Raw genomic sequence first — 23437 nt, 5'->3', positions numbered from 1 at the left:
TGTGTAGGGATCTATCTCTCTCAAACTTCATGTGCTAATGTAGCCTACGCCTTGCTCTTTTTTTCAATGACACATAAGGTCAAGACAATTTGTACAGTGACAAACCAACCTTGAAGCCTCTGAAGCTAATGGAAACAGCCTAGTCAGTGTAGCTACTCTTCACATAGATCTAAACCCCTCCCCTCTGGCCCAAACTTCTAAAAACATGCGGGTGGAGAGTGTGTGAGCATGTATTCTGTGCCCTCTTCTTCAAACCTCACAGAGGAAATTATAGACACTGGAGAAACACACAAGCCTTGATCCAAATTCTTTTTTGTATAATTCTTGTCTGTGTGTGTGTGTGTGTGTGTGTGTGTGTGTGTGTGTGTGTGTGTTTTAAAGGACAAATTAAATTTACAGATCAGTGCTTTGGAATAATACTGCTTGGAAAGTACTGTGAGACAGGACCAAGTCATGCCGGCTGGGTTTCAACAGTTGGGAGGGGAGGTAATGACAATTACGATTATGCATGTAAGATAATGTGAGCTACCATACAGTGTGATGATGATGATAGTTTAATTTGGATCTTTAAAATATAAACATTTTAAACAATTTTATATTTGAATTTTATTTTATTTTATTTTATTTAAATACCTAAAATAATACATTATGAAAATGTGCCCATGTACTGATTTAATATTACAATCACACTCTGACCTGAAGCCTTCCGTTGGTTTTGGTAAGATTGTCACTGGATATTGCGATTGTGAGAGTGTGAGAGTGTGAGATAGCAATAAAGTCAACATTGCAGTTAGATGTAGTGTGTAAATGGTCACATGTTTCAAGGTCAAATCTTTGTTTTAAAATGACTCAGAGATACTCAGTTAAAGCATTTCTGTCTCACAGCGGACCTTAAATGATAAAGTGTAATTAACACTTTAATACTTGAATATTTCTGTATCTTAGTGTTTGTTGGTGCCATGCTTTGTGATATGCTGACAGTAATCACAACACTCTAATGCCACTATTGCCAACCTATTATGCCAGCATATCTGAGGAACTCATTTTAATGTTTTGTTAAAGAAGTATTCTCCTAAACTGAAAAAATGCTTATGTCCAAGTGTTCAGACATACCTTGCCTCTCTTGACATTGTTTCCGTGTATCATTATAAAACACACCATAGCCAAACCTCAACACAGATTGGTCATGCCAGGGAGCAAACACACAAAACAAGTTAGTGCAAAAATGTTAATATTATATCATATAGTTTCATTTAAAAAATTGACATTATTGTGTCATATACCATGAAAATGAAAAACAACTGTTTTTAATTTAATTTATATTGAATATATAATTTATTTACATTTGTAAATGGTATGATGAGTTATCAGAATGCAACAATGAGTAATTAAAGTTCCCATACAGTCAGTCCCGTTCAACATTACGTTGGACTGACGTCATGGGGTCTCACCTGGGAGCCCAATCACCTCCAAGTGGTAACAAAACAACCCAATGAGATTTGCATGCCAAGTCAGACCTACTCGTACCCTGGTAATCCAGAGTTCTCGCGAGAGCACAAGTTGAATTTGCTCAGCGAGTTACTCTGGTGTTGAGTAATGATGCTCATTAAATATGCCCCTCGATCTGAGCTGCACCAATCACTTTGGGTTATCTGATATAGGCGGGCCAGAGGCGAGCTAAACAGATGACAACAGCGCTGTGACGTCAAAGTCATTAGTAAACATTGCAAGATGGCTATAGATGAATACCAGTTGTTTGAAACGGCTTTGGCCGCTACAATGAACAAGTTAGACTTGACTTTTTATCTAAAACAGGAACAGAAGACGCCGCTCGAATCGTTCCTTTGCAAGAAGGACGTTTTTGCTGTTTTGCCGACCGGATACGGTAAGAGTATAATCTACCAGTTAGCTCCCCTGGTAGCTAAGCATATGGGGCTTGTTGTGTGATTGGTCATAGTGTTATCCAATTGCGTGCAGTGAGATTTTCAAATGCATGCTTGGTGCCGCCCCTCGAGCTGGCCGATTTTCATTAGTCGATGCCAGACCATTAATCTTTTAGATTTAGGTCTGGATTTCCAGGCTAACCTACTCGGACATACGGGTATAAATAGGACCGGCATTACTCACTTCATTCATATTTTGCTTCGGAGCCGAGTGGTTGTGAAACAACGATCGCTCATTCCATTCACCTGACAGCTCACGTTCTTGGTAGAATGGAGACTCCAGGCGGTCCAGCTGATTTGGAGCCAATTCGGGGATGCACAGGTAGACCTGTTTGCCTCCCAGGAGTTCGCCCACTGCCAGTTGTTCTATTCCCTGAATGATGGAAACCTTAGGCACGGAGGCACTGGCATACCTATGCAAATATGTGTTGGCCCCAGTGAGCCTTCTCGGACAGACACTGTGCATGGTCAGGGTGGACGAGGAGCAGGTCTTGTTAGTTGCGCTGTACTGGCCCAACCAGACCTGGTTCCCAGAATTGATGCTCCTCACGACAGCCCCTCTCTCCATGTGTGGTCTCTGAACGAGACGTGGAGGGACATAAGTGGCCTACCGCCAGTAGTAGTTGACACTATCACTTCAGCTCAAACCCCCTCTACGAGGCGTGCTTATGCTTTAAAGTTGAGTTTGTTTGGCTCTGTGCATTCCTTCCTTGGTTTGGATGCAGAGGTTGTCCCCCTCCACCTTGAAGGTGTTGCCATTGCAGCACATCATGAGCTCCTACTTGCTCTTTAGGTGAGTTCCCCACTCGGCAAACCCTGAATCAAGTTCCTACAGCATCTTTCGGGAGTCAGACGCAGCGGAGGTGTCTTACGCCAGGCCCAGTACTGTGCATGGTCGGCCGGTCAGCCCTTGTACTGGGCTAGATGCCCATATGACATGATTCCCTGTTCGGTAATCCCATATGTGGATTGTCCATGAAACGGTTTTCCCCTCTGCTCTGCCCTGTCCCTAGATAGGTAGGACCTACTTCAGAGATCTTCCATATGAAGTACTGTCCCACAGGTCAGTCCATAAGTGAAATCTCCACTCGTTACCTTCCTTCAGACAGGGTATGGTCCCCGTAGCATTCCCCTTCTTTGGGACTGGGCACGCTTCCCCAGTGTTATGGTCATGGCTGAGAATTGTTGGGAAATGAGTTCTGAAGCACTCTTCCCTGGGGTAGGAACAGCAGCTTTGGCTGTCCCCAGAGTAAGACCCTGTCCCTTTCATCCCCCAAGGGAGGACTTCCCTTGGGCTTACTTGGGGCGCTGGGTAGGTTACGACATTTGTGAGAGCAGTTGCCAATAGGGCACGTGGCAGCTTGCCAGCATCTGCATTTCCAACACTTGTAACACAGTTCAGTGCCTATGGCGCTTTCCATAGGGACCCCATGACGTCAGTCCGACGTAACATTGAACGTGACTGACTGAATGGGATCGTCTAGGTTACTGATGTAACCACCGTTCCCTGAAGGAGGGTACCGAGACGTTACGTCCCCCCTGCAACAGCCCTGAAACACCCCTGTCTTGAGTCCTCAGCAAAACATGAATGAAGTGAGTAATGCCGGTCCTATTTATACCGAATGTCCTTGTAGGCGTGACTCGGAATGCAAATATCACTGGCCAATGTTCATTGGCTCGCTTTGTTACCACTTGTTACTCCTTCAGGGAACTGGGGTTACATCAGTAACCTAGACGGTTTTATCTTTATTAATTTAGTCAAAACAGCAGACAAATCATAAATGCAATCAATAGTAATATTATTTGATTGCTTATCACTTTTGACCAATAGCTGGTGCTGTTACCAAATTCATGTTTTGTGGTCAGTGAGAGGTGACAATGACATAAAAAGTTTGGAGTCAATATTCTTAAAGTGCCCCCCATTATGCTATTTTAAAGGCTCCTAATTTTGTTTTGGAGGTCTTCTACAACAGATTTACATGCATCAAAAGTCAAAAGTTTCATTTTCTCATAATATACATTGCACATCACCACATTTTTCAATGATTCTAAAACGACTCGTTGGATGAATCAGTCTCTCTAAATCCCTCCTTTCCGAAAGCCTGCTCTGCACTGATTGGCCAGATGGCCCAGTCTGTTGTGATTGGTCTACCGCGTACAGTGTCTGTCAGAAGCTACACGCTCATTACCATAATGGTCTGTCCGGAGGCTTCTTAAATCTCAGCGATTGTGAACTGTAAAGACAGTAACGATGACATAGATTTTACCATATCAATCCGAGCGTGAGTCTGATGATGAAACATTGGAAGAACTAGTTATTCAACCTGAACCTCCATCGCAAGGGCAACTTGAGCAGGACGTTTGTCAGTGATACGCTACTCAGTTTGAGGTACATTATGAGATGTTGCAGCTGTCATTCCTCACCATCAGCATTAACACGTGTATGTCCATCAACATACAACATAGACAGGCATTATGCAAATGTATCTTCTAGTGACATAGAACTGTAAAGCAGTAGGATTCGAATAAAAAACGACTCGTATTGGCAGTTCAGAGTCGATTCTTTCCTTTGGGCACTTGAAGTCACAAGAGACAATCACCTGGATTTGCTAATTAGCACAGTTTTTTAGCCAGGAGACGGAACAAATTAGTGAAAACAGCTGGCTGAGTTCATGGGTGGAATAAAAATGTGGCAGGACTTTTACTTTCTGACCCCTGTACTTTACACCTCTGAATGAGTTTTAAAAACTAGGTTTTCTAAGAAATTTAAAATAACAGACAGCAGTTTTGACTGATTATGGCATAATTGCGATCATTGTTCTTGGTATGATTTAAGGAATCTATTAAGACCAGTTTCATTAAAATACAAAAAATAATAATAATAATAATAATAATAATAATAATAATAATAATAAAAATCAAAAGATATATTAGCATTTTTTTATTTATTTTTTTTATAAATTTGAACTGTCTCAACTTTTTGAGTACCTTCAGGAAATGTCTCCAATGACACAAACAGAGTTTCGAAACGATAATGCCTTTATAAAATACAGTATTTTACGTCAAAATTCTAAATGGCCAACATGGCCAATATGGGAAAGATTGGGTACCATTTGACTTGGTATGTCATACCAGACCTAATGAGACCTAAAGAGTGTCCAATATTTTGTGATTTTGGGGCAAAACGATCAGAAGCTATAAGCAAAAATAGTGAATGATGAAAATCATAACTCCGGACCAGTAGGTGGCGGTGTGCTGAAACGCTGCAGGTTGCCTCAGGTCATGCTTGCAATGACATATACCAAGATTTGCCTCATGCTAAAGCATTGCATTTTGATGTGCTCTTTGTTGAATTTGTTTGTGTGTTATTCTAGAACAGTTTGGTTTATCAAAAAGCTTCTGATAACTTTTTTCCAGCACGGTCTGCAGATGATCTGAGCCAACTTCGCTAGGTTGAATCGTCTTGAGCAAAGGAATCATATAAAAAAATGTGTGTGTGTTTAGGCCTTATGGTTCAAAAGTTAGCATAAACATGGTAACAGATTTGGACAGTTGATGGCACTATAGGTACAGTAAATGACTCCAAATTTGCTGTGCTTAAAGTTCAGACTGTCCTCTATCTGTGTGCCAAATTTCATAACATTCTTGCAAGCGGTTCTATGGGCTACCATAGACTAAAGAGCAGAAGAAGAAGAAGAAGAAAAATATTAACAGAGACAATAGGTGCCTACACACATTCAGTGATTGGCCACTAATAATGCATATTAATGCCAGTAAGTGTTACACAATGAATACAGCTTTTGTTTTGAGAAATGTGTTGTACACTCCTGTACACTTATGTCAGCAGATAAAAACAAGAGAGGAGTCAGCCAGACTTCTGTCAGTCAGTGAAAAGACAGGTGTGTGGCCCATCCTGCTAATTCCAGATGAGCCACAAAGACATGGGAACAGACAGTATAGGGCTTAATTTTAAAGCAGTAATCCTTTATTAAATATGAAGGTATTTGAGTATTCAGATAGATATCTGGCTTTCCACCTCTCCAATGTTGAACATACTGCTGTGAAGACATTCTATGACATAATGGTTTTGTTATGTGCAGGTTGAGGCAATCATACCATGTCCTTGATAGCCATCCAGGCAATAAGATATCAATTTATATCTCTATAGCAATTTATAGCAATTTATATCTATAGAGAATTGCAATATTTAACAATATAGAAAACAAATTTAGAGTGAAGATGACAGTAATGCTGTAATACATTTATTTGATGTTTGTAACTTGGCTTTATTTTGATTATACTTTGAACCCCAATGTGCTGCTGAGATTACATGAATAATTACATATTCCTGCTTCAACAGACTTATGATGCTGTGATTATAAACATTGTGTGTTTTGGTTTCCTGCAGAGAATAACCGGAACCCTCGCACTGTCAGTGTTCACTGCTGTACTGGGTTCCTTTCAGTTTGGCTATAACATTGGAGTCATCAACGCTCCACAGAAGGTAATATTAAATCCATATGAAAATCAGTTAGTCATACATATTTTAGACATATCATCGTATTGTTAAAACTTAAATTTAAACAGCAGGATAATAATGATGTCCAAAGAATTACATTCATAAAGAGTGACTAAGCACAGTCCACAGTTATCTTAGCTATATTATATATACATATATGCAAAAACTAATGACTAACAAGATACACCTATAAATAATCAAGACGATAAAGGAACTACATGACTGGGGCTGATAGGGAAATGAAGCCTCATAAAGCACTTAGACTTTTGTGTGTGTGTTACGTTTTGGTTGAAGCAGAGGAAGGAGGAAGCAAGACTCAGACTCATGATAAGAACTGACAAAAAGACTGAACTAAACACAGGGCTTAAATAGACAGACAAGCTTAATAAGATCACAAGGGGGCGTGGCTAATAAGAAACACCTGGGGAGACTAATCAACATTAAACATAACAAAGGACTGCAAAACATGGAATAAGACTGGGACTGGAACAGGTTGAATTTAATTTAAATTCAAAGTTTTTCGCTCATGTGATTGAGAAAGTGAGGCTATAGGCTTGTTCGACTTGAACCGGCGCTGCACAAACCGATAGGTGAATGACATAAAAATACCGCGAGAGCGAATAGAGAGCAGACGGCTCCTTATGCTTTTGAATTGCTCTCGCAGTACTTTGATGTCATAAACCGATCGGCCTGTGCAGCGCCGCTTCAAGTTGAACAAGTCTTTTGTTTGTCATTGATCACGTGACTCTGTGAAACCAATACCAATGCCTCGAAAAGGGACTTCCCTGGAGATTGTGCTCAATACATTCCTCGAAGATTCGGTGTCAAACCTAACATTATAGGGCCTGTTCCATGATGGTAGTTGAACAAACTTACAAGGGTTACAGGGGTGGTTTTCAGTTGACAAAACCAAACCAAACCAAACCAATCCAATCAGGCTTTGTTGGTACCATAATGTTGATAATCAACTTTCTCTTTCAAGGCTTTTACCCTGAGTTCATAAATAACCATGAAATGTGTGCAAATGTAAATGTGACATCAGTAGCTAACAGCCAATCACATACCTTGAAACATGCAAAACTGTGATTCACTTCTCGCAAGAGAGTCAGCGTGATTTAAATTCTCTCTTCTATCGAAGATTGAAGAGATTGAAGAATATGAAGTACACGAATGCATTTGCACAGCAAGAAGAAAATATCTTGCTATATCAGTGCAAGTGAAAGTTGTGAAGTCAGTTTATATAGTTGATGATAATATACAGAGACTTGAACATGCAAGCTCACATGTAGGGATTTTTAAAGCTTTATCTATTGATTCTAATGCCTTTTTATGTTACATGTGATCTGTATATATTTATATACATTAAAACTAAATGTGTTATATTAATTGTTAAACTAAAATATCTAATGTGTAATGGATTCTCTAGTGAAAAATAAATATACCAAAATGTATTTGAAATACATTTATTTTATGCTAAGTATATTACAAATACATTTACATTTGCAACCATTGCAAGAATACTTTAGATAAATATCTTACATTTAAAGATTGATATCACACAGAGATCATACTATCCTTACTAACTGTGATATTAAAACACATTTTAGGTAGCCTGGCAAGCCAGACCTACATCAAGATGTTGGGTCTGGCAACTCACCATAGACACGGCTCAATCCGAGGGGCGGGATAAACGGCTGTCTTCAAATTCCCTCTGCACGCAATAGGACAGCGCTTCACCCAACCAGAGCGTTTTCCCAACAGCGGAGCTAGTTGATAGATTCAACTTTTGTCATATCTGGCCGGCAAAACTACGAACACATCTTCCTTTTTTTAAGAATGACTTAAGTGCTGTTCTATGCTCTTTTCTCAAAGAAAAACTTAACTCCAAGTCCTCCAGAGTCGCGGCCAAAGCCGATTCGAAACACTGTTCGCAGGCAGCAGCCGCCATTCTTTGTTTTCAAGTAGCAGGTAACCGTCGCAACTCTGTCGTCATTATGTTAAGCCCGCCCCGCCTACTCTATACACGACGTGATTGGCCTGACCCAATTTAGGTTTTTGCAGCTCGAAAGTCAATGGAGAGTTGCTAGACTGCCCTGGCTGCAAAATACATTTTGCTGCCGCTAGGGTGCGTCTAGATTTCTAGGCTACATTTTAGGCATAATATTAAGAAATGTGCATTGTGCAATAAAGAAGTACTCCATATAAAGTTTAATTTAATTTATTTATTTCAGTAATTCTCAAGCGATATGTCATTCAATAATTTAATTGGATTTGTAGTATACTTAGTATGAAATAAATGTACTTATTTTGGCATTGGTTTTTTCACTAGTGTTAAGAAGAGTATAAAGATTATATAAATAATATAAAAATCAAATAATTATAATAAATAATCATTGCTAAAATATCTGGTACTATCTAGTAATTAATAATTAATAATATAATTATATTAATAATATTAATTTAATAAATAATACATTTATTAAAATAATAAATACTTTAATTTGGTCATTTTAATTTTGGAAATCACATTATGAAATAAATGTTTTTCTCCAAAACACGTTGGCTACAATTATTGGCACCCTTTTACTAAATACTTTTTGCAATCTCCTTTTGCCAAGATAACAGCTCTGAGTTTTCTCCTATAATGCCTGATGAGTTTGGAGAACACCTGACAAGAGATCAGAGACCATTCCTCCATACAGAATATCTCCAGATCCTTCAGATTCCTAGCTCCATGTTGGTGCTTCTTCTCTTCAATTTAACTCCACTCATCAGGTCAGGGAACTGGGACGTCATGGCAGAAGCTTCATTTTGTGCTCCGTAACACATGTTTGTGTTGATTTTGATGTTTGTTTTGGATCGTTGTCCTGATGGAAGATCCAAACACGGCCCATTATAAGATTTCTAACAGAAGCCGTCGGGTTTTGATTTTTTATCTGTTGATATTTGATAGAATCCACGATGCCATGTATTTGAACAAGATGTCCAGGGGTCTCATTTATAAAACTGTGCGTAGGAACCTTACTAAAAGTGTACGTGCGCCCGAAAGCCAAAAATGGCGTACGCAAAATAATATTCGGATTTATAAAACCGTTCGTACGCCAGAACCTGCGCAGAATTCACTTTATAAATCCCAGTCAGCGGAAGATTGTGCGCACATGCGCCTCCACCCCTAAATAACCATATATGGAGCTTACAACGCCTAGTTTTACTATGCAGATCCTCATCTGCATATCATTTGCATATGATTATTCATCCACGTGATAACGTTTAACTGTACAAGACACATTACATTAATAAAAATCAAGTAGTTGCCTATCCTTGCCTTGTTTTTGAATACATAAATCAAATAGTGTAAAATACATTTCAGAGAAAGTTTTTCTCAATCTTTTCCACTGGCCGAATTGTATTTTTAATTGATACTTTTAATGGAAACAGATAGGCCTTGGGCATTATTTGCACGAAACTATTTTCTCAGACAATCTGGTATTATCATGATAAGCAATTATCTCTGTGGTTAAAACATTAAAACAAAGCATGCCAGAGGAAAAGTGTTCAAAAACACCGCATTAACAACAAATATTTCTATTGACTGAATTTGAATATAAAAATGTTGTAACTTCTCAGTAATGATGTTTAAGTGCTTAACTCCATTAGTTTAAATCATTATTTTATTTATTTAAACTGTTATTTGCGTCAGTTTCACTAAACGGCCCAACGCGCTCGCTGGCGCGGACATTTAAGAAGGGATGGATATTTGCTTCAAGTGGCAGGCTTGGTGAGTGAAATTATATTTGTATTATCTTTCTGTATGTTAAATTTTCTTTAGATTTTCTGTCTAAAAGTGACCAAAAAGACACTTAACTCCAGCTCACCATCGGTGTCGCCAATTCCCTTTGTCTCCAGAATGTGCGTACGCACGGCTCAAAGTTTGCTTAAAGGTGCGCACATTCTTCCGTCAAGTTTGTTTTTTATAGATCACAACCTTTGCGTGGGAACTGGCGTACGTACGTTTCCAGCCCCGTTTTGTGCGTACGCACGCTTTATAAATGAGACCCCTGGACCTTCAGCAGAAAAAAATATGCCCCACAACATTAAAGATCCAACGGTATATTAAACTGTACACATGGGGTACTTTTTATTCTTGTGCATCAAACCCATCTAGTGTGTTTGCTGCCTAAAAGGTCTTTTTTCTTTTTCTTTTCATCTGACCACAGAACCCTGTGCCGTTTGAAGTTTCAGTCGTGTCTGACAACTAAATTTGCTGGAGTTTGTTTTTGGATGAGCGAGGAGGATTTTTCTTGAAACCCTCCCAAACAACACGTGGGGATGTAGGGGCTGGTAGTTTTTTTTTTTTTTTTTTGGTAGGCTTCTGACGCCAAGACTCAAGTAATCTCTGCAATTCTCTTTCTGTGATCCTTGAAGAGTCTCTGGCCACTCAAACTCTCCTCCTCACCGTGCATTAAGACAATATTAAACACACATCCTCTTCCTGGCAGATTCGTAACATCTTTAGTTGATTGGAACTTCTTAATTATTGCCCTGATGGTCAAAATGGGGATTTTCAATTCTTTAGCAATTTTCTTACAGCCACTTTCAATTTTGTGATGCTCAACAATCTTTTGATGCACATCAGAACTATATTCTTTGGTTTTACTCATTGTGATGGATGATTAAGGGAATTTGGCCTTTGTGTTTCCTCATATTTAAACTCCTGTAAAAGAAGAAGTCATAGCTAGACAATTTCATGTTCCTAGTCACCCTGGTGTGCTAAAAAAAAAAAAAAAAAAAAACGTAAATATTACTTTAGAGATATTTTACATGTAAAAAAATTCTAGGGGTGCCAATAATTGTGGCCAACGTGTTTTGGAGAAAAACATTTATTTCAAAATGTGATTCCCCCCCCACTTTCAATTCTTTTACTTCAATGAAAGGTTCGAATTTTAAATTTTTCTTTGAATGAAAGATAAAATGATTTATTTTTTACTGCCATTTTTTATCATATTTACCATGGCTGCCATTAATTCTGACCACAACTCTATATAATAAGAACAATATTTATGTCATCAGGGTGAAAAGTGATGCACATACAAAACATATAATGCTATAACATTGAACATTTTTATTTGAAATAGGACTATTTTCACTCTTGAAGAAGAGCAAATATACTAATTGTATCTAATGTCTCATCATGTCATTCTCCTCTTGTCTTCTCTTTTCTGCATCCCTCTGACCTTAGATCATTGAGCAGGACTATAACTCAACATGGACGGAAAGGTACTCAGAACCAATCCCTCCACAAACACTGACATCTCTGTGGTCACTCTCTGTGGCCATCTTCTCCATTGGGGGCATGGTGTCCTCCTTCTCTGTGGGAATCATCTCAGAGTTTTTTGGCAGGTAAGTCAGCTCTATATCCTTATTATCCTTATATATATATATATATATATATATATATACTGAATATAACTCAATATAACTCAATATAAATAATAAATAATAATGTAATAATATAAATAATGTTTGGACTACAGTGTAAAATCTACAAAAACACACTCATTACTTAAATATTGTGGACTGCAGCATTACAGTAACCCCCATTTAAAAATGTCACTAGCCCATAAGTCAATACATACATTTTTCAATTTGTGCTAATGTCTGAATAAATTCAAATAAATAGTAGTAGTAGTAGTATTTTTACCAAGGACAGTTTTGAGAATGATTTGAGAATTTGAGTGTTGAAATATCCTGTTCACATAGCAGCTTACAATAGCGTCTCATATACTGTCTATATGAACGTGTAACGGGATCTATCACCTGTAATAAGTAATAAGTAAATAAAATGAAATTCTTATCACATTTCAAACAACAAAAGTTGAGGCGCAAGTTCATGAGTCAAGTGTGGACCACAAAACTCACAGAGACCGCTCTTGTGGAAGACAGTGACTGGATCTAAAACATTCAGATGACACGCCGATTATATCCACACCTTAGTAAATTACCGAACCCCTATTCAGCAAAGAGTGGCTCTCTCGCACTATATGAAAACTAGTTGTCTAGTCCGGTTCCGTTCACACAGGGCTTTCCAGAACATGCGGTTGTGAGTCCTGGAAATGTATGAGTGTGAGTTATGTTATTAGAATGTTGTTGTCACCATTGTAAACACAGCAGAAAAGAAAGAGGGAGTAAAGAAACCAGAAACCTGAGCCAATGCGAAGCATATCATCAGTTGGAATAGTTTAAAGTCCCCCTGTAGTCAATAATTTTATCCCTTAAAACACATCTTTGATCACCAAAATGACATTTAAATGTTTTTTTCCTGTGAAAATGCCTTAAAATAGCTTGTTTACAACTCTACACCCTTGCTTCATTTAGTATACGCGGAGCCATGAATGTGCTAATTATGCTAATTAACTAATTCACGCCAGCTCAGAGATTTACTCGGTCAACTTACTGATGTAAATGCAGCATAATGTTGCTTGACAATGTCCTTTTGCTTGACTATGTTATCAAACAGCTAAAAATGTTTTGCTACTGTTACACAAACCATGTTCCCGTTTGCATCTCAGAGTCAGGCAGCTGCTTTCTAACAATCATCAGAAACATAAGTGGAGAAAGGCATAATAGTTCATCATAACATCCTAATATACATCATACACCTGCTATATTGCTAAATTTACCCGATTTTTCATATCAACAGAAAAATATACCGGTGTAACAATATTAACTTCAAAGGAGAAATATGAATAATAATCAATAATTACCAATTATGATTAATTATTAATATTTGGGTCAGTTAATTAGATTAACTTTGAGGTAAGCTAAATTAATATTACAATCAATTAATCAGCTCCAACGAACTCTTTTGATTATTCATTTATTCTAAGAAAAGTGTACCTTTCATGGCCACCGAAAAATAATTATTTCTTAGCATGTACAGCACTTAGCAGCACTTAGAGCATGTAATAAGATCAAGATCGTAAAAGGGACTTTGTTGCAAGCAGAGGATCAGAAACCAAATACACATTGTGCACAAGTTTTATTAACTAAACCACAAACATAACTAAACTAAACAAACATACATACATTCATACATACATACATGCATAGGTAAAATGGTGAGTGTTATGGAACCGGAAGCAGGAAATAGAACTATGAAAAGATCTATTTAACTATAAAAAGAACCATCAGCTTATCATTTTCAGAGCACCTCATTAAATTGATACTTGCATGGTCAGTTGCAATCGTTTTCTTCTCTGCTGGATGGAGAAGATATGATGAACTTGCATGGTGGTTTCCCCCCAGTATCAGCAGAAGCAGTGTTGCGGCCGGATGAGAAAAAACTAAGAGGGCGAGGTCACTGTGGACTGTCTCTAATAAAGCCTGAGAAAGGTCCCACCTCTCCGGGTTTGCCATTTACCAATGAGAAGGGTGGACTTTCTGGCGGGAATTTCCTCTGTGGGCAAGATTTATGAGTCTTTGTCCTAAGTGTGGTTAGACCTCTGCCTTACCCTTTTTCTGTTCATTAATGCTCAGATAGATATAATAAATCCACACTGCATTCTAATGCTGGGTACACACCAAAAGATTTTTTACATCTTATAAGATTTTCAAAATGTGACAGACCCACAAACATGAGGACAAAAAATCCTAGATTTAAGCGTTTGGCTCCTATAGTGTGTGGTGTGCCATGATGTGACAAAGACAGCACACCACACACAAACAGATTTTTAACCAGAGTCTCAACTATGAACACAGGGAATCTCGCAAAATATCGTGAGACTTCAGAATAAGCATGACGGACAACATGCAGGAAGAAATTGGGATAGTGTTTGGAATGATTTTCACAGAAAATTCACGTGAAAAAACCATTGTAGGCTACCTACCATTATATATAACCTTTTATACAGAAATATATTCATTCTTTATTGTCTTTATTTATTCTTTATTGGATTTATTGTCTCTTTAGAAAAAGTTATTTAATCCCTCTATAGAACCTCACTGATCCCTTAACACTCAGCTTCTTTTTTTTTTTCTTCTTTTTTTTATCTTTTTTTTATTGATTTTAAGAATTACAATTACAGTCAGGGGGGTACAAAGAGTAAAGCCGATAAACAAACATAAAAAGACATATACATAAACAGTGACAAACTTAAAAGTTAAACAAAAATTTGAAAATGTTTACAGATTGAAACGCACTTTGCAGCCTTCTTATTTTTCAAACCCTATATTGTGTAAAATTTCTGCACTTAAAATGAAAAACAAAGGCTTGTTTCCTCGAAATTTATACTTATGAATCCTAAATCTTAACATTAAGCTTCCTGCAAGTGTGTGTGTGTGTGTGTGTGTGTGTGTGTGTGTGTGTGTGTGTGTGTGTGTGTGTGTGTGTGTGTGAGAATGACCGTGTCTTCCATCATCTCGCTTTCTGATTGGATATTGTTTTGTTTCACGTGATAATCTCCAGAGCGTGCGCGCGTTTGTCCTCGGGGTTCCCCCCACACATCAGGATTTTTGATCGTAAATATTAAACATGTTTAATATTTACGATTCGCGATCGGAGCGGCTCCGACGTTCTTCCGAGCAGGTTCGGACACTCTTAACACACCTCACACCAAGGGAAAATCTGATAAGATAATCTGTTAAACCATCAAGATAATCGGGACATAGCTAGGATTGTCGGAAGGGGGGAAATCGGCCCAAAATCAGCCCGATTATCTTTTGGTGTGTACCCAGCATAAGAGAAGGTGATGTACATCAAAGTGTGAGTCATTAAATGAGGATTAATTAGATAGGAGACATGATACAGGTGAGGTTACATTGACCGTTGGTTGGTTGTATAATAAAAAACATACCATAGTATATACATAATAGTACACAAGACAGTAAATCATTCACACAGTTTCTGGGATGCATGTTCATTTATAGATCAGTTAGTCTATGATTAATGCAGCAAAGTCTGTATTAAAGATTGTTTCTGTCTTCCCATTGTCTCTCTCTTGCGCATGTGGCCACATTCCTTTGCCACATAAAACCAACTTATCTGATCATGGTAGGACCTTCTTGCCCTGTTTGGGGGGATGGGACCACAGATCCCAGAGTGAAGTTTAAAGATTCTTTTGTACATATACCAAATAATTGTGTCTGATTTGTCTCAGTCGTTACCCGCCTTTCGATCGTTGTTGTCCCTCTTAAGGACAACCACGAGCAACGTTGAAAGTGCAGAGAGATCAGACACATCTCTGTCATACAAGGCTGGAAGGCCATGGTTGCCTCTGGTTGCTTGTGTTTCCTGGAGCAGTGGTCGTTCCATCAGGTGATGTAGACAGTAGCCAAGTCCAGGTCTCTGAGTTGGTGCAGCAGGTGTTGAGGCAGCAGGTGCCTTGACAGGGTGTCACCTGTCATTCTGAAGTCAATTAGTTTTAGGGCAGGTGTTTGCTTGTGATTGCAGGAAGTGGTTAGGGCTCTATGTAGCATAGAGAGGTTTTCAGGCTGACCTAGTGCTGGTGGCAGGAGGTCAGAAGGTAGTTGTTAACCTCTCAGTAGGGTTGGGTACCGAAACCCGGTTCCAATAGGGAACCGGTTCCGACGTAAACGGTAGTAACGAGACCGAATAAGAACGAAACTTTCGGTGCCTGACTTTTTTTTACCGCCCCCGATAAAACATCTCGCGGCACGAATGTTCCAATAATAAAACATCTCCAGTTAACCAGCAGAGCATTCATTTAGTTAGTTTGTTAAATAAGAGACGATCTAGCGCTGAAATGTGTTTTTTAAATCAAGTGATCAAAGTGCTCGTTGCCGCTGCGATCAGTGGCGCTCATACAGTGTTTTCTTTTTTGGCTCGCGCACACCACACTGTCTTCACTCGGACGCACACTTCAATACGTTGCAGAGACTCTCTATTCGTTTCGGTGAAATCACAAAATATAATGCACACAAACGTGTCCCTACTTGACATACAACCACTGATGAGCATAATTGGTTTAAAAAAAAAAAAAAAAAAACCTGTACGAATGCGGATTAGAACCCAAAACCTCTGACACGCATGATGAAAGTTCAAGTTCAGCTGCCAGTGTCGTGGTATTTTAATGCCAACTGCAAATCTTGCATATCAAGTATGAAGTATATCAAGTATATTTATATGAGGCTATACTGTGTGTGTTAAAAATATCTCTGCTCATTGTCAGATATTTCTCTGTTTTAAAGTAAAAGTCATAATATGAGAAGACAAAATTTTGATCTTAACTTAAGTGTTTTAGGCTACATCAATAGCCTATTAAACGGCGCAATTTTTCATTTAATCAGAAATCAGAAAATCTTTAAAGATTTAAGTTAATATTGTGTCAGTTTGGACACACACACACACACAGAGAGATTTTTTTTTTTTTGATAAAGTGTGTGCGGTTTCGTTTTCTTAAGTACCGGTTCAAGAACCGTTTAAGCTCCGGAACCGTTTAAAAAATACAGAATAGGTACTGGTATCGGATAAAACCCAGCCAATACCCAACCCTACCTCTCAGTCACGAGAAGTCTGAAGGATTGAAGTGTTGCTCTGTCCTTAAGGTGGTGCCGATGTGAGCTTGCCTAAGCTGGGGTAGGCAAGGAGTCAGAAGCTTGTACTTTACAGGACACCTCGGGTGAGTCTTGTTCAGGGAGCTGTTTTGTGTGTGTCAGCAGCTCCTGTAGCTCTGAGACAGGTGTGTCCAGCTGTCCTTGTGGAGCCTCCGATTGACACCTGTGTGAATGGTGTGGAGGAGGATGTTGTCGTTGACAGCCGTTGGTCATCCTGTGGCTTTTTTTTTTTTTTGCAGGTTGAGGGTGTTGTCCTCCATGGCTTCTCCAAGAGGCTTGGCTGGTACCTGGGTTGTTGCCATGGTGACAGTTCTGTGCTGGTCTTGGGCATGCTCAGTCCAGCTGCGTTGAATCTGGTTTGAACCTCAGTCTCTAGCTGGTGTGTGAGGCTTTGAGCACAGGTCCGCTCCTTGTGGGACGCTGTGATCTGTTATGTGAGGTTGTTTACCTTCTGTTTCATACCCCTATGATGGGGTAAGGAGATGATAATCTTGATCAGCCCGGTGTGGCTGTAACTCTGGCTTGGGTCATGGGTCGTTGGTCCTCTTCTCGCATGGTGTAGTTACGTTTGGCTCTGGTGTCAGCAGCCTTGGTGGAACAGTGTTCCTCTCGATGGCTTGTCAGTCCTTTCGGTCTCCTGTCTGGTTAGGGTCAGGTTAAACAGAGGATCTGCAACATTTTTGGCACACTAGGGGTGAGAGGCTAATGCATGACCCTAAAGAGTTCAGAGCTAAGGTTTAATAGGTTAGCTAGGTATGTAGCATAAAGCTAGGTGTTCATGTGTAGCTTGTGAAGTGGGTCTTGTATCCTTATCATCTTAGTTGTGGATATTAGTAGGCTAAGACTTGTGTGGTTCCGAGAATATTTTCTGGAAGGGGCATAAGCCGAGAGGAAATAAATGACTTAAGATGGTTCTTATGGCTAAATTATTTCTCTGGACTTAACTGGTGGTTCACAACGGGCTTGACGAAGTGAAGGATAGGAGGAAAAGGACAGTTTTCCTATTCAGATTATGCTTATTATCAATCCTCAGGACTATAGTTATGTCCTAGTAATCGTTGAGATTACTTGTGTTACAGGGTCATAAAAATGAGTGCACTTGTTGAAAATAAACAAAGTCACAAATAAAGGTGTCTCTGGTTCCTTTCTGGGCCCTATGGGAAATGGAACCACATTAGAACCAGAGGGGAAATGTAAATAAATGAAAGAATAGACAAGTGAATAGCTGACGGCTATTATTATCAAAGTAAAATAAAATAAAAAGGGCTTAAGTAAGTGATCAAAACAGCAGGAATGATCTGAAATTGGGAATAATCAATAGCACGAGTGGCTAAACTTTTGATTTGCTTGGACTAGACTCCATAGTGGGTCACAACTATAAGAATTCTTCTCTAGCTACACAGTTTACATGTAATTCAATTTAGATTTAATTGACAAGGTAACTGCAAATTTAGCCGACAGCACTCAGCAAGGACTACTCCTAAACTAGTGGCGGTGAAATTCAGCTGGGAAGAACTGAAAATAAGTAAAGAGAAAGTGAAAAATCAGAACCCTAACTGGGGTTAAAGGAAAAGTATTTTAGATCACTTTGCCCTGTGCACAGCACAAGCTGTAGTTAAAGGTTTCAAGTAAATGATGCTAACCGCTAACTGTAGAAGTTATTATTTAGCTTAGCCTAAGCTGAATGGACGCTAGGTTAGGTTAGCTTAGCTATCTAGGCTGGTTTGTTTACAATATGACATCACGAGTTAGCACTTCCTGTGACAAGTCGTTGTCATGGGAACCAGTGCATGTCAGAGCAATTCAACAGTCTATGAAGAATGTCTGCACATTTTAAATGAGTTATACATGTTTAATGAGTTAAAATGTGGCGCCTATACTTTGAGTCTTTCAAAACTTGTTACATTCAGTAACATGCAAATGTGGTTTGGCATTGGCCAATTTTACTCATGTAACTCTTCTCTTTACTTTAAACAACTTCTTCTACTTGTTTAAACGTAAGGAAATAGATTTGCTGTAAGTTGAAGCTTGTCTAAGCATACATAGTTACGTCCATCTCATGCATAAATATTAACTTTTCAATGAGTGAAACAATTTTGATCACTGGGTAGCTCTGCTTGTAGATGCAGCCACAATCTAGATGAATTACATCAATCTAACAATAATTTGTAAGGTTTTTACATTGTAGAAAGGGGAGCATCACCCAAGTCTACGTGTATATAACACTGTACTGAGATTTCTTCGTCAGAAACAGATTAAACAATACTGCAATTTGGATTCCTCCAGTCAAAGCAGAATAATAAATGCCGGTACAGCATGCCGGTACGAGCTTCCTTTGTCAAACAGACTTATGCTTTAATGCTGAAATTACCGATACCAGTTAAAAATCGAAGACTTTTTCACTTTTAGTAGAGATGTCAATTCCAGCTATCGTTTTATATGCATTTAAACAGGCCAGCAACCAGTGGTCAAAATGTGTATCGCATGTTGTATCCTATTTGGATCGGAATGATCAAATGCACACTTTTAGGATAACAGTAGTTTAAACGAAGGGGCGCAAGGTCATGTTAGTTTACGCAGCTCAGGTGGTTTGCTTACTATCTGGCGTCAGGGTGACGCATGCCCTATTTAAAGTTAGTATTTCATGTGACAAGTCATTGTCATGGAAACAAATATGCAGCAGTGCCAATTTCAACCAGCAGGTGACAAATGTCTGTATATTCTAAAAAGCAGTGCATAGTCTGTTGGCACGTGAGGCTTACACATGCATTCAAGGTTTCTTTAAATTTTACTAATGCAGTTTCCTGCTTCTTTTTGAGTACACATTTTCATCTACTTAAAAGTTATGTTCTATGACTATGAACTTTGTAGCAGAGGCTTGGATTATGGTCGTGCTGTGTGCCTTCTGATCTTTGCAGTTCAGAGTCAATGGGGTTTTAGGAACCCTTCCTGAGGAGGCCTTGTGTGTTAAAGGCCTTCTGCGTCAGGTCATGCATCGTTGAGTGGGCATTGCGTGGAGCGGCCAGAAATGGTGACTAACTGGTTTTGGAGGAAAAGGTTCTCGTTCAAGGTAAGCTCGTTCGGAGTCTGTGGTAGTAGCACAGGCACTTTTAGGTCTGTTTGGTGTCTGGGAAGTGCCCTGCATTCAGACTCTTAAGTCTGAGAATCCTGTTATGATGGCTTGTTCCAGCTGCTGGTAGTGCCACAGCCAAAGCCAGAACGCGGTGCCACTCTGGGCTGGATGTGATCCAGAGCAGATGGAGTCTGTCTTGGTCTGTCACACCGGTCGAAGACTGCAGGTGAAAATCAATGTCTCATAGATTGGCAGGGACATTGTGGTCTCCTGCAAGCTCTGGCAGGGATGTTTCTGACCATTCGCTTGAGATCTTTGAGTATCACTTCATGTGCCGTTTCAGGGTTTGTCTGAATTAAACCTTTTCCTCTGCGGCTGCAGAGGCTCTCAGGACACTGGCGGGTGAATGTTAAGCCGAGGGTTTGGCTCCTCCCCCCTTTGTGCAGGGCTGGGGAAGCTTACGCGGCTGATGTGAAGTTCAGCAGGGTACATCTTTCTTGTGGGGTCCATTTGCACTTGGTTGGACTATTTCAGTCCTGTTCAGGACCACCTTGAGTTTGTCTATAATGTTACAGCATTGCTGAGTTAGTGTTTGGACTTCAGCTCTGGCTGAACACTGATGGCTTTAGCGTCTGTCTTTGAATTCAACCAGTTCTTTAAGTTCTTTGATTGACACAGTTCTTTACCCGTCTGTTGACAGGTGCTCAGCAGCTGTCAGCCGCCTGAAGACTGGTGATCTCTTTCAGTTGCTCTACTCTGTTAGGGTCTTTGCATCTGTCCTGTGCCTGCTGACGAAGAGCAGGGTTCGTTCTCTGTGGAATTCTGTGGCTGGCAGCGTGGCCAAGGAGAAGATGATGCTGGTCAGCTCTTGGTGGCTCAGGCTGGGTGTCAGACGTCTGCTTTCGTTGTCGTCTAATGGTTCCTTTCTCTGCCTCGGCAGGTCGTTGTCTGCTTCAGGCTGAAGGATGTCAAGGACGCTGTTCTGCCGGGTCTCCAGGTGGTCATGGTGGGTGGCAGGGCTGGATGTCTGAGGGCTACTGGCATACTTGTGGGAACACAAGAGAGGAGTGGCAAAGGCAAATGCAAGTTTCTACAGAGGTGGTAAGCTCTGTGGGAGAACGGCTATGTGGGCCATGTAAGATGTGAATAGTTGATATGGTGCAGCTAAAATTTAGTGTTGGTGAGCACACACAACAAAAAGGTTTTGATTATCTTAGTTGACGTGCTTTAAGCAGCATCGACTGATGACTGGGCTTTTACATGTCATAAAACTATTACTCAAAATACTGATGGTTCTTTTCACATGTTATACTACGAGAGTAACAAATAGAGCAAAACCAAAATAGAACAATAAGATGAAATCAGAAAGGAAAGGGAAGAAAGGAGTGTTTTACCTATTTAAGTTTAGCTAGGAGACATAGGAAAACAGGTGTCACGTATGGGTTAAGCTGCTGTTAGACTAAGCTAGCAGGGACACATCAAACATCAAGGTAAAAAGAAGAAGAAACAACGGGAAGTGTTTCCCGTTCTGTCTGGGGCCTACTGTGCATTTACGTTAACCATACTTCATGTACTATGCTTGATACTAAGGAGTGAGGAGGGGTAAAGCACAGACAGGAATTAGGATACTAATGACCTGGGTAGTTCCGGAAACAACAGTTGCTAGAACGTCTCGGTTACGTATGTAACCCTCGTTCCCTGAGTAGGGAACGGAGACGTTACGTCGGATGACGACGAATGGGGTTTCGCTTAGAAATCCTATCATCTTCGAGTATATAAAACGAGCCAATGGCAAAGAAATGCCATGGGTCTGCGGAATTTGCATAGCGTAACTCCGCCCCACCCTGGGGGTATATAAGGAAGTGCGCTGGCAACATGCAGATATGTCTTCGCTGAGGAGCCGAGACTGAACTCAGGCGTTTCCAGCGGTACAGCGGAAGTGGCAGGGAGACGTAACGTCTCCGTTCCCTACTCAGGGAACGAGGGTTACATACGTAACCGAGACGTTCCCTTTCGTTGTCACTCCGAGTTACGTCGGATGACGACGAATGGGGTTCCCAGTGTAATCACGCCACCTCTCGACTGTCTTCCAGTGCCCTGTCTTCCAGACTAGCACGGACGAAGGAGTCCTACTTAACACAGGAATACCAAGGTACACTGGGAAGCATATCTCAGTGGAAATATGCAATCATGCCCAACCCGAAGGGGGGGACTTGGAATACACATATGACCCCGAAGGGCTGCATACGGAATAACACTGGGGTGTCCAGCCGCAGGTGGAATCTTTCAACCCCAGGGGTGGCAAGGTGGCTTGCCAAGGGAAAGACACATGCTCAAAGAGGCTTACAGTGGAATACACATGTGGGGGTCACCCGGAGGGGGAACCATGCACATGGAGGCACCTGGCCAAGCGCGAAAGCTGCCGGTGGCATAACTCTGGCGTTGACGTCGTCAGTGCTGGAGGAGACTCAGGGCTTATTAGGCTCACCTGAGGAGAATATCGCACGTATCCCGTCCGTGGAGAGGAATGGCGAGCAAGCGAAGACACCTGAGCAGAATCTATTACCGGCTAGTTGAAGCGAGTACATGAGAAGAAACTGGCTCCACTCGGAGATTGTAGAATCTCACGAATGTGTTAGGTGTCGCCCAGCCTGCAGCTCTGCAGATGTCTGTTAGCGAGGCGCCATGCGCTAGAGCCCAAGAGGATGCCACACTCCGAGTGGAGTGGGCCGTCACACCAAGGGGGCACGGTCGACCTTGCTGCTGGTATGCCAAAGCAATGGCGTCCACTATCCAGTGAGACAACCTTTGCTTGGATAGAGCCTTTCCCTTCAGCTTCCCACCATGACAGACAAAGAGCTGGTCTGAGGTCCTGAAACACTGCGTTCTGTCGACGTAGGCACGGAGTGCGCGTACTGGACAGAGCAGTGCCAAGGCTGGGTCTGCCTCCTCCGAGGGCAGCGCTTGCAGGTTCACCACCTGGTCTCAAAAGGGAGTGGTGGGAACCTTGGGCACATATCCAGGCCGGGGTCTCAGGATCACGTGAGAGTTAGCCGGCCTGAATTCCAGGCACGCTTCGTCAACCGAAAACGCCTGCAGGTCCCCTACCCTCTTGATGGAGGCCAATGCAACCAGGAGCGCTGTCTTCATTGACAGGAACTTAAGCTCCACTGATTGCAGAGGCTCAAAGGGAGCACTCTGCAGGGCAGTTAAAACCACTGAGAGGTCCCAAGAGGGTACGAGGGGAGGACGAGGAGGATTCAGTCTCCTGGCTCCCCTCAGGAACTTGACGATCAGGTCGTGCTTTCCCAAGGACTTACCATCAACTGC

General features: G+C 40.7%; 1 protein-coding gene across 2 annotated transcripts in view; it reads left to right on the top strand.

Annotated features, from left to right (window-relative positions):
• The first annotated feature begins 232 nt into the window (after positions 1 to 232).
• LOC311287283 (solute carrier family 2, facilitated glucose transporter member 4-like) overlaps positions 233 to 23437 on the top strand; it is a 64520-nt gene continuing 41315 nt past the window's right edge. Inside the window, exons 1-4 of one of the 2 annotated variants that reach the window (XM_084404004.1) lie at positions 233 to 486; positions 6352 to 6447; positions 8070 to 8430; positions 11702 to 11862. In XM_084404004.1, coding sequence (XP_084260130.1) covers positions 11816 to 11862 — 47 coding nt within the window. In that variant the 5' untranslated portion in view covers positions 233 to 486; positions 6352 to 6447; positions 8070 to 8430; positions 11702 to 11815. The remainder of the gene's footprint in view (positions 487 to 6351; positions 6448 to 8069; positions 8431 to 11701; positions 11863 to 23437) is intronic. The other variant, XM_084404003.1, reaches the window with a different exon arrangement.

Source organism: Rutilus rutilus, assembly GCF_951802725.1.
Source record: "Rutilus rutilus genome assembly, chromosome: 3".
In the NCBI taxonomy this organism is placed as follows: domain Eukaryota; kingdom Metazoa; phylum Chordata; class Actinopteri; order Cypriniformes; family Leuciscidae; genus Rutilus; species Rutilus rutilus.
This window is presented reverse-complemented; position numbering and strand designations above follow the sequence as displayed.